The sequence below is a fragment of the Molothrus aeneus genome, chromosome 6 (genome assembly GCF_037042795.1).
Source record: "Molothrus aeneus isolate 106 chromosome 6, BPBGC_Maene_1.0, whole genome shotgun sequence".
Lineage (NCBI taxonomy): Eukaryota > Metazoa > Chordata > Aves > Passeriformes > Icteridae > Molothrus > Molothrus aeneus.
In genome coordinates, this window is record NC_089651.1 from 60,481,072 (window position 1) to 60,493,145 (window position 12,074).

A 12,074-nucleotide genomic window follows, 5' to 3' on the forward strand; every position below is an offset into this window, starting at 1 on the left:
TTGCTCACTCAGGGACTCCAGGAATGTTCATCTGTTCACTGGAATTTTACCTTTTTTATAATCTAAGATTTTCATGCTGCACTTGGACTCTCACATGTGCTGTTGTGTGTGGGGGTGGCAGGGAGGGTTTTGTGCCAGGCAAGGATGGCTCAGCTCAGGCCTTAAATCAACCCTGATTTAAGCAGATCCTCCTGCTGAATTGTTTTCTTTCTTATCATGGGAAGGATATTCTGCTTTATTTAAACCTTTGCCATCTCTTTGGACAAGAGTCCAGGAGATTAGGAGTGCAATCACACCAGGCTTTAAAAATAGAGATGCTGAGCAGTTGCATTTCTTGGCTGTTTGCACAGGCCTGCAGTGACAGCTTTGGAAAAAAGGATGTACAGGATGCTGCTTCCCTTCTCTGCTTTTTTTCTTCCTTTTACCCTTTTTTTTTCTTCCTTTCCCCCTTTTTTCTCCCTTTCTCCCTTTTTTTACTCACTTTCCCCCTTTTTTTACTCACTTTCTCTCTTTTTTTACTCACTTTCCCCTTTTTTTTCTCCCTTTCCCCCTTTTTTTTCTCCCTTTCCCCTTTTTTTTTCTCCCTTTCCCCCATTTTTCTCCCTTTCTCCCATTTTTCTCCCTTTCTCCCATTTTTCTCCCTTTCCCCCTTTTTTCTCCCTTTCCCCCTTTTTTCTACCTTTCCCCCTTTTTTCTCCCTTTCTCCCATTTTTCTCTTGCCCCCTTTTTCTCTCCCACCCCCCCTTTTTTTCTTCCCTTGTTTTTTTTCCTTTCCCCTTTTTCCTTCTGCTTTTTTTCCTTTCTCCCTTTTTTATTCTCCCTACTTTTTTCCCTTTCCCTTTTTTCCTTCCCCCTTTTCTCTCCCTTTTTTTTCTCACTTTCTCCTTTTTCTCCCTTCCCCTCTGTTTCCCTTTTCCCTTTTTTCTTCCCCCTTTCTCCCTCACTTTCCCCTTTTTCCCTTCCTCCTTTTTCCTCCCCCTTTTCTTTCCCTTTCCCTTTTCTCCCCTTTTCCTCCCCCTTTCCTCTCCCTTTCCCCCTTCACCCTTTTATTCCTTTCTCCTTTTTCCCCCTTTCCCCAACTTTTCTTTCCTTTTTTCCCCATTTCATTTCCATTCCCCCTTTTTTTCCTCCCCATTCCTCCTTTTTTTTTTTTTCCTTTTCTCTCCTCAGAAAATTAATTGCAGTGATGGAAAAGTGTTTTCACTGCCTCTCTCAAAAATGTGATGCATGATTAATCTGCTTTTTTAGCAGCATAATGAACTTCTCCTGTGGGGGAAAAAATTTAAAAATAAATTTAAAAAAAAAATTAAAAATAAGGGAAATGAGAAAAGGTAATTGTAGAAAACGTTTTGGGTTTTTTTGGTTTTTTTCCAAACCATTTCATTCCCTTTCCTACCTTCTCAGAACAGAGTTTGGGCAGAATTATCCATATAGGATTTTTGGGTAGCTCAGGATTGCTCAGCACATGGAGCAGCTGAAGCAATTCCTGTCCCAGGTGTTGGCAGTGATTTATCCTCACCTGTCTCACTTCTCCTGAAGAACAGAGGAGCATTAATGCACCCAAGGAAAGTGCCTCAGCTCAGGGATTAAACTCACTAAAAAGCATTTGGACAGGTGGAAGTGCAGGTGGAAGATGAATGTCATTGTGCCTTTGGTTGTAGAATCAATTAAAAGGGGGTTGCTTTGAAAATAGGGGGGGAAATGCATTGAAACACTGAAATAAATAAAAATTTGTTGCTTGGAACTGGGAACTTGGGTTTGGTTTTTTGTGCTCATCCTCAAAAATAGGAATACTGTTGGGGCCAGAATTCAAGTAAAGGAAAGAAAGGAAATTAAAAAAATTGCCTTGCTTTGGATGCTGAGTGACTGTAGTGGTTTTGGTTTGTTAATTGGAGGTTTTTGGGTTAATGTACTAATGAGTGTGGTGGGTTTAGTGTTGGTTAATTAGCAGTGTGCTTGCTAGAATGCACTCATTTACTTCTTGTTGGGAGGTAGGACTAGGAGACAAGTGAAGTAGGTTTAAAACTTTAAAAGAATATATAAAGAAAATTTTATTAATAGGAATTAAAAGAAAGAGTAATAATAAGAACTTAAAAAAACCTTTAGGATACTTCTCCTCCTCCTACAACTATTTCTTTTTTAATGATGATGTAAAGAAATAAAATTTTACTCAGTTTACTACCTCTAAAATAGTCTTTCTTTAGTTAGGGAGAGAAGTCCCTCATGTTAATGTCATGGAGATTTCTCTACAAGAAAATAGTTCTTTTGTGTTTCTTAATTTTTACAAATAGCAGCTTCCTGGGGAAATCTTTTATTGGGAAATCTTTCCTCTTTTTCACAAGGTTTTTTTGCAGTTGTGTTCTGTGGGTTCTGTTAACTTTTGGGGTGTTGTTCTAAAGATGAGGTGTTCAAAGGTAAAGGTTCTCATTATTTATAGAATGCCTGGATATTTCATATTCTGTCTGATTTCTTGCCGCTTTTCCTTTTTCAATGATGGGTTTTTCACACAACACAAATAAAGTAATATTTTTTTTAATAACATAACTTATCATTATTCCCATTTCCCCCCCAAAACAGAGAGGGTCAGAGACACTTTGGGGTTGAGGTATTTTAAGTTTTTCTCATCCCTTGAGAGAGGTGCAGCAATGTTCATGTTCAGACATGCTGTAAAATGAAAAGTCTTTTAAAAGCCTCTCCATCTGCTCCTGCAAGTTAAAACACTCACAAGCGATCCTGTTTCTCACCCTTGCAGCTCTCAAGCCTTCCAATTCACTATGTAAAATTAAAATAAAATTCTGCTCTTTCAAGCCATATTTTAAAGAGTTTTCTTTGTGTTTAAAAGCACTGAATTGGTTTCCCTCTATACTGATCACCTGGTTGATTTCAGTGGATTCTAGATTTCAAAGCAGAAGTGAAAAATCTTAATTTTCTATTTTCTGCTTTTCTAATTCTCTTCCAATTTTCTAATCCTTACCTTTCCCATTCAGCCCCAAACCCACCAGAATGAACAGAAACCTTTGAACTGAATTTAGGTGGATTATGTTGAGCCCATACTGTGACACATTCAGGCTCTTTTGAGCATGCAATGCACAGAATTTTTTTCATTATATGAGAATTTAAGCATTTCATAAAAAAAGCTTGAAATTGAAGGGAATTACAAGAGTGGTCTGTACAGGAAAACATTCATTTCTTTGTTGTAGGATGCGAGATACAGCAAGAAAAGTGGAAGAAAAATATTTTTCCAACCTTGCAACACACGTGGAATTCCTTCCAGTGGAGTGGAGATCAAAGCTGACCCTCGATGGAGGTACAGGACTCAGGTCTAATTCTCCCCAGAAATCTCATCTGTGCTCTCTGCTTGTGCTTTTTCTTTGGTTTTGTTTGCACAACTTTGAACATTCCCATCCCTGGCAGTGCCCAAGGCCACGTTGGACATTGGGGCTTGGAGCAGCCTGGGATAGAGGAAGGTGTCCCCCCTGCCCATGAATGATCTTTAAGGTCCCTTCCAACCCAAATCACCCCATTATTCTATTTTATCATTCTCCTGGATGTAATTTCATTCCCTTTTTTATATTCCCAGACACTGTGGACTCCATAACCCCGGATAAAGTGCGGGGTTTGAGGGACATGCTCAACAGCAGTGCCATGGACATCATGTACTACACCAGCCCTCTCTACAGGGATGAGGTGAGTGTGGAAAACTGCTTTCCATGTGAATTCACCTCTATGCCCTGGGAATTCTACACCCAGGGCATAAAGGCTGAAAAAAATCTGGAATTGGGAGTGTCAGGGAAGCTCCTCTCTAAGGAAAACCTTTGTAAAAGGTCTTAAACCTTTGTAGGTGTGTCATAAGGAACAACAAAAAGGGAAAGGAGAAAAGATAATTGTAGAAAATGTTTTGGGTTTTTTGGGTTTTTTTTTTCCAAACCATTGACTTTCATACCATTTCCTACCTTCTCAGAACAGAGTTATCCATATAGGATTTTTGGATAGCTCAGGATTGCTCAGCACATGGAGCAGCTGAAGCAATTCCTGTCCCAGGTGTTGGCAGTGATTTATCCTCACCTGTCTCACTTCTCCTGAAGAACAGAGGAGAAGAAAGACAGCAAAAAGCACAATCCATGTCATTTATTCAGAACAGAAATGTCTAAAATGGTTCTGTATCAACAGCTGAGAAATGGGAAGGGCTTTAATGCTGTTCTCCTTAATTTCTGCATATCTAGAAGTCCACAGAGCTGAGGTTCTTTTTATGTCTGACAAAATCCATGGGTATTTGTCACTTCATTTCTGCTCTTTCTGGGGACAGATGGGATGGCAAACATGGCCAGTCTGATTGCATTTGTGTGCACTTGCCTTGCAGGGACACCAAAATGATCCCATTACTCACTTTATCAGGGGGCTGTTCATATCCTGGATGCTCCCATCCCACCTTGACCCACCTGTGTAGCTCTTGAGTGACCCCATTAATCAGAGGAGAAAAGCCAGGAATAGGATAATAAATTAACAGTGGCCTGTAAATAGTGATAAGCCTTGAATAAGTGATAATAACCTCAATAAATGAAGCAGCCCATAAAAAATGGACAGTGCTTCACCTCAGTAGCACCCCTTGTGTTTCACACTCACTGGAAAAGCCCTCTGGAGCTGTTTTAGGATTAATTTCTGTAGGAGTTGTACCTTTTTCCTGTATTGGCTGTGTTATGGATGGAGCAGTGTTAATCCTTTTGCAGCCTTGGTGCCCTGAGCATGGTTAGACTGGGGTAAGGTGAGACTTTTAAGTCTCACCTGGATATTTAATGTCAAATTAGGTGTGTTTGAGTCCTTTAGACTGGCAACACAATTTTCAAACCAAAATCTGCGCCTCCCTTCCTGCTTAGTGATGCAGAATTCATTGATCAGGGCTCTCCACTGTCTCTCAGGTTTCCCTGCCTGTTGTGTACCTGAAGCCAACACAAATTTTTGTGGCAAGCCATGGAAATTTCTCTGGCAGTTTGAAAACAGATATTTTTTTAACTGCATTAGAGGCTTGGCATGTCTGTGGACATCTTATGGGAAATGGATTAGTGAGTAAAGTTCAGGTGTGCTGGCCAGCAGTGCATGAAAATTTAATTCATTGCTCAGTAGAATTGCAGTTTTACAGGTTTATCACCATCCCCTGGGTGTGAGAACTGACATAGGAGGAGCATGATTAGATCTGATTACAAAATACCAAGTTGGTTTTATTCATCAAATCAAATTAATTTCCTTGAAATGTTTGCAGCAGTACAGTCAAGTTGCTCTTCCTTATCCCATTTTATTCTCTCTGACCTGACTTTGCAGAGTTTAACACAACAGTGTCTGATGGAGCATTCTTCTGGATGGTTTTCCCACCTTCAGTGTGTTTTTCTTGTGGCACTCCATTCCTTCCAGCTCAGAAATGAGCCTTGGCTTTGAGGATTCACACATTGCTCAGAATTCATGTCCCTGCTCTCTGCTTTATCACCCCAACACAATTCTTTGTGTACCCTGGGCACTTCCAGTGCTTTCCAGCCAGAAATCCTCAAAGGATCTCAAAAGGGGATTATTTTATCAAACTTTTCTTTGCTTCTGGGAAATAAACTGGGGAATGTGGTGAAGAGTGAAGCTGCCATTCAGCTGATTGCTCTCAGAATCCCAGCCTGGTTTGGATTGGAAGGGATCTGAAAAATCAACTCATTCCAGCCCCTGCCATGGGCAGGGACACCTTCCACTGTCCCAGGGTGCTCCAAGCTCCATCCAGCCTGACCTGGGACACTTCCAGGGATCCAGGGGCAGCCACAGCTGCTCTGGGCACCCTTCAACCTTCACAGGGCACAATTCCCAATCTCCCACCCATCCCTGCCCTCTGGCAGTGGGAGCCATTCCCTGGCTCCTGTCCCTCCATCCCTTGTCCCCAGTCCCTCTCCAGCTCTCCTGGAGCCCCTTCAGGCCCTGCCAGGGGCTCTGAGCTCTCCCTGGAGCCTTCTCCTCTCCAGGGGAACATTCCCAGCTCTGCCAGCCTGGCTCCAGCCCTTGCAGCAGCTCCGTGGCCCCTCTGGACTCTCTCCAGCAGCTTCTCCTGCTGCTGGGAGCCCCAGAGCTGGCAGAGCATTCCTGGTGACCTCCAGTGACCAGGTCACTCCCTGAATCCTCTCCCTGCTCCCCTCAGTGCCAGGGGGACAGCCCAGGACCCTGTGAGCACCCAGGGCACAGTGCTGGCATGAGGCATTTTCAGGGTCCCCTGTTGTGGGGAGGAATGATGGATCTGACTCCATGTTCTTAGGAGGCTAATTCATTATTTTATGGTATTGTATTATATTAAAGAATGCTATACTGAAACTATACTAAAGAGTAGAGAAGGGATACAGACAGAAGGTTTAACAAGATAATAATGAAAAACCTGTGACTCCCTCCAGAGCCTTGACACAGTGGGACTGTGATTGGTCATTAAGTAAAAACAATTCACATGTTGGATAAACAATCTCCAACCACATTCCAAAGCAGCAAAACACAGGAGAAGCAAATGAGAAAATTATTGTTTTCCTTTTTCTCTGACCCTTCTCAGCTTCCCAGGAGAGAAATCCTGGGCAAAGAGGATTTTCCAGAAAATATGATGGTGACACTTGGATGGGAATTTTCTTTCCCCTTTCAAGGATTTTCCCCAGTTAGAGCTATCACAGCTTCTTCTTTAAAGCTTCTGAGCACTCTTGGAGCAGCTCATGAAAGGGTTGGCAAGTGGCAGCCCCTCTGTGCTCCCAGGGGAAGGTGTCACTGTCACTTGGTGTCCCAGGAGAGCACAGAGCTGTCCCAGGGCACTGCATTGCCCATTGGAGCCCCCCCAGAGCGTGGTGGGTGACCCCCTCTCTGATTTCAGGTATTGTTTCTTCTCCAGTGTGGCAGGAGAATATCCAAAAGGTGCCTCTGACTGCTGGCATGTGATGTGATACCAGGCAGGCATTAATAATTCAGCACAGCCCCCTGAACATCCCAGTCAGATTCAGCTGGGCTGGTTTTGTGGCAGAGAATTCTTCTGTATCCTCCTCTCTACCAAATCCCTCTTTAAACATTACCCAGATGTAAGAAGAAGCAATAAATTGATATTCTGATGTACACAGGCCTATTTCTAAAGGAAGAGTCATTTCACATTCTGCCCTGGCCTTGCTGGTCCATCTGTGGTAACACAATCTTGGGTTTTAGTGTCCTCAGTGGGGGACTTGGTTTCACATCTGTGTCACTGTAGCTTCATATTTCTTTAATAATAAATGCTTGCAGCAGAGATTAGAAAGACTAATTGTTGCATAGTAAATGCAGAGTTGTCACCTTCATTTTACTGTTAAGTGCCTTTTTTTTTTACTGATCTTCCCTGTGCTTACTTGCAGGCTAATTGTAATTCTGTGAATTATTGATATATGGCTTGGCATAAAATGCCTTTAGTGTGGGATAAATACAATTTACATTCATCATCCCAAGATTTCTAAGGATTTAGTGCAAATATTGCACTGTAAAAGTGGAGAAACTTCACTGTCCACCTTAGAATCATGGAATAGTTTATGTTGAAAGGGAAATTAGGGATAATCTCATTCCACTAGAACAGCTTGCTCAGAGTCCTGACCTTGGACTGGCTTCATGGTTTGCCCTTATACACATATTTAAAAGGAGAATTAATGTCTAACCTCTTCAAATTTGGGACAAGTATTAACTTTTAGCAGAGCTTTCATCCCTTTGGGTTGTTTTGCAATGGAAATACCATTCTCTTGTGCACTCTAAAAGGCAACTGGTTCAGGTGTGTTTGAAAACAAGATGGGAAGCAGGGAATTTTAAGCTGGGACTATTTCAGGACTGGTTTTGCATATCCTGTTAAACCTAATAGTGAAGGAGCTACTTGGCTGGTTTAATTAATTTGATTGCCCTTGAATGTACTCTCAGCTTTATAAAGTCATTGGTTAGTGGCTGTGTCTGAACCTAAACTTCATCTTGAGCACAGTGACTTGTTATTAATGGGTTGGACTCAGCTTTTCAGCAGCAAGAGGGGTCCTGGGAGAGATGCTCAGGCTGCTCCACAGATCCTTTTTCTGTGCCATCCCTCAGACAGAGCCCTTCCCATCTGTTCCCACAGCCACAGCTGATTCTGGCCTCTCATCTGTTGTTGTGACACTCCTCTGGCATCCGCCAGTGATTCCATCAGGGAATGTGACAACTGTTGTCCCCTTGGGGGTCAGCAGCCTCACCAGCTCTGCTGGCACCTTCTCCTGGGCCACGTGGAGCAAAAACTCCTCAGCTTTGCTTTCCCAACCCTTCCCAATCCCCCCGTGAGCTGCAGCTCCTCCCTTGGCTTTCAAGGAGCCTCTTCCCCCTCCAGCTGGCTCACACTCCTGCTGGCTGAATTTCAAAGGACTTTGCACTTTCTCCTCAAGTTCTCTTGACATGTGGGAAGAGCTGCTTGCAGAGCTCACTGTTCCTCAGATCTCCTTCACATTCCTTCCCCACAAAGCCTGCAGAAACAGTCCTGCCCTTCAGGCTGCAGAGGGTGCACAGGTCAGGTGTCCTGCACTACCTGTCTCTTGTTTTTATTTTTCTTCAGACTGTTCGTGTGGGAAGATTGTGTGGTGGGTGAGGATCCTGTGGAGACAGCACAGAGAAAGGAGCAGCACTCAAGCTGCTGTGTTACTGCTGTGCTCAGGTGCCAGCAGGGGTTTTCTGCTCCCTGTTTTCTTGGAAAAAAACTCATTTCTTGGATATTGAGAGGAAAATGTCATTTTCTACACTGGTAATTTTGGTGTGCATTGAAAACCCCCTTCAATCCCAACAATCTACCCCTAAAATGGAGCAGAGGATGGAGTTCTGGATCTTCTTGGTGTGTGTCCAGGGGTTATTTGTCCACACACAAATCCCAATTTCCTTCTGCTTTGCCAGGAACATGCTATCCATGCTTAAATTATGCTGGTGTCTTCAAGGCTGCTTTTCCTCAGAGGAGGGTGAACAGCAGCTTGGGATGCTGGTGCTGGAATTCAGAGGTTGAACAGCTCTTTGGGGTGCTGGAATTCAGAGGTTGAACAGCTCTTTGGGGTGCTGGAATTCAGAGGTTGAACAGCTCTTTGGGGTGCTGGAATTCAGAGGTTGAACAGCTCTTTGGGGTGCTGGAATTCAGAGGTTGAACAGCTCTTTGGGATGTTGGTGCTGGAGTTTAGAGGTTGAACAGCTCTTTGGGATGTTGGTGCTGGAATTCAGAGGTTGAACATCTGTTTGGGATGCTGGTGCTGGAATTCAGAGGTTGAACAACTGTTTGGGATGTTGGTACTGGAATTCAGATGTTTGGGGTGCTGGTGCTGGAATTCAGAGGTTGAACAGCTCCTTGGGATGTTGGTACTGGAATTCAGGTGTTTGGGGTGCTGGTGCTGGAATTTAGAGGTTAAGCAGCTGTTTGGGATGCTGGTGCTGGAATTTAGAGGTTTGGATTTTTCCAGCCCAGCACAGGATGCTGTTTGTGCTCTGCACAAAAGGGCAGCAGCTCTGGATGCCTCACTGCTTCCACAGTATTTTGTTCCCATGATGATCCAGCAGTTCAGCCTTGCCCAACACCCAGGAGGTGACAAAGGACATGATTCTGCTGCCCTTTTTATCAGTGTTCCTCAGCCTGAGGTGACAGGGACATGTCACCTGGCTCAGACTCCCCATCTGTACAAAAGCCAGGCCTGTGCCAATTCAGGATTCCTGAATGGATGGGATAGGCTGTTATTTTTTGATTTCTTGGAAGCCATGTGGCAGCCAGACACATAACTGGGAAAGGAAAGGGCATTTTTGGCCTCATCAAGTGTTGCCTCCTGCTCCTTGGTCAGTTTTTGGCTTCCCCCTGGAATTGTGTGGCCCTCAAGGCAGCTTCCCATGGATGTGCATTCCTTCCTCTGCCTTTAATTTGGTTTCTGAAGGGCAGAGAGCTTCTAACCTCAGTTCATCTGAATATGAGCTGCTGCCTTCTGAGCAACTTGATCCTGCAGGCTTGAGTTTCCTGCAAGGAGGATTTATTGGCAAAACTTCAGCTGATAGGGAGAGATAATCTCAGAATGGGTTGGTTTGGAAGGAATCTTAAAGCCCATCTTATTCCAAACCCCAAACCATGGGCAGGGACACCTTCCACTACCCCAGGTTGCTCCAGCCTGGCCTTGGACAGTTCCAGGGATCCAGGGGCAGCCCCAGCTGCTCTGGGCACCTGTGCCAGGGCCTGCCCACCCTCACAGCCAGGAATTCCTTCCCAATCTCCCATCTACATTCCCCTCTCTCAGTGGGAAGCCATTCCCCCTTGTCCTTTCACTCCAGGCCCTTTCTTTGAAATATTTCAGTGTCCTCAGGCTGATGCTAAATGAGGGCCAGCTGGGAGGATGGGATTTGATGCAGCTTTTCTGGAAGAAATGGGAATTGTTCCCTTTGTTACAGTGTTTGATCTGCTCAGAAACAGACAGGGAAAGGTGCTGCATCTCCCTGCTCCCTCTGGAGGAGCAGAGCAGCTGACAGGGAAAATATCAGCTCAATCCACTGCTGCCTCATTGATTCTTCTGGGAGGTATTTGAGCTTGTTTAGTCTGTGGGAGAAGCCTTGGGAGGTGGTGAAATGGGTTGGGCTGATGCCTCAGGTTTGAGCTTTTCTATTTTTCACATTCTGTGCTGCTTTAGTGGGTGGGTCTGGGCTCCATGTCAGGGGATGCTGAGCTCTGTGCACAGAGCAGGGAGACAAAACAATTCCTGCTCCAGCTGGGCACCAAGGACAAATGATCCAAACCTCAGCCCAAGAGCACAAACCCCGTGGGCTGGAGAGAGAAAAACAAGCAGGGTGGGACTGCAGGGGCTAAAGCTGGAATGGGACAATGAACTGCAAGGTGCAAATGGAGCAGAACTGATCCCAGGGAGAGACCCCGTGCCCGGCCGTGCATTTTGGGGCCATTTTGGTTCATCTTGGGTGCAGGCCTGGCTGGGCTCTGGTGCTGCCCAAGGTGGATGCATGGAGGAGATGCTTTGAATCAATCCCTGCTTTACTCTGGAACTCCATCCAGCCTCTGCTCTAGGGCAGCCTGCACAAAGCATCAGTTTCTGGTGACCCCAATGGGACCAAACCCACAATCCCTGGCTTAGGGAGCTCAAGGAATCTCCAGGCTTTTTGTAAGGAAAGCCCTATGGAGACCTGGGATGGAAAAACAGCTCCCACTGTCCCCCAAATGAGCTGGGAACTGGGAGGGAGGATGGGAGCTGCAAAGAGAGAGAGGAGTCTGGTCCTGCTGCATTCCACTGTTCCCACCATTCCTGAGATTTTTGGGTGATTCCTGCAGAACCAGCAGGATAAGATCCCATGGATTAGCAGGTGCTGAGGTTTGGGGCTGGCAGGGAAATAAGTGAGAAAAGGGCTGATTTCAGCAGGAATTCCTTGGATGGAGCTGCAGTGGGAGCAGGAGAAGCTGTCAGCAAGCTCAGGATGAGGCACCCATTACCTGTAACCCAACCATGAGGTGCAGACATGGAGCAGCCACTTGGATGTCCTGGGTTTGGGAGGCTGGGAAGGGAGTTGTTTTATTTTTTTGGGTTGTCTTTTTTTAAATTTTATTTTATTTAACAGTGAACCTTTAATTAAGACCCTTTAGAGGGAATAGAAAGGCAAGCTGTGCATAAAAAGATCAGCTCTTAAAAATTTTATTGCAGTGATGCCATTTAGGAGAGAAAATTTGATAGGCAGTCATATTTTTCATGTTTAAATCCAACCAAAAGATTTTAGGCAATGTAAAGTGGTTTTAGAAGTATTTTTACATGGATTTTTAGGACATACCAAGCTGTAACTACAAAAGATTTGAAAGCAGTTCAGGTGTCATTTACGGGACTAAAACCCTGTTCAAACTTTTCTTTCACAAGTTGGAATATTTTATGCTTTTTAAGACTAAGAAAGCAAATGAGGATTAAATCATAGACTGCCTTGGATTGGAAGGGACCTTAAACATCATCCCCCAATAAATATTGCCTCAACTTCATATACTGCTTATCCAAGCAGATTTTAAGCTGTGACTTTAAATGAATATTCATTTTTGTTTCAGTTCCTTTTAT

The 12,074-nt window shown here is 44.3% G+C and overlaps 1 protein-coding gene across 1 annotated transcript in view; it reads left to right on the plus strand.

Moving 5' to 3' along the window:
• DDHD1 (DDHD domain containing 1) overlaps positions 1–12,074 on the plus strand; it is a 67,019-nt gene that overhangs the window by 37,937 nt on the left and 17,008 nt on the right. The window contains exons 5-6 of the mRNA XM_066551599.1: positions 3,201–3,307; positions 3,581–3,687. Of these exons, the coding sequence (XP_066407696.1) occupies positions 3,201–3,307; positions 3,581–3,687 (214 nt within the window). The remainder of the gene's footprint in view (positions 1–3,200; positions 3,308–3,580; positions 3,688–12,074) is intronic.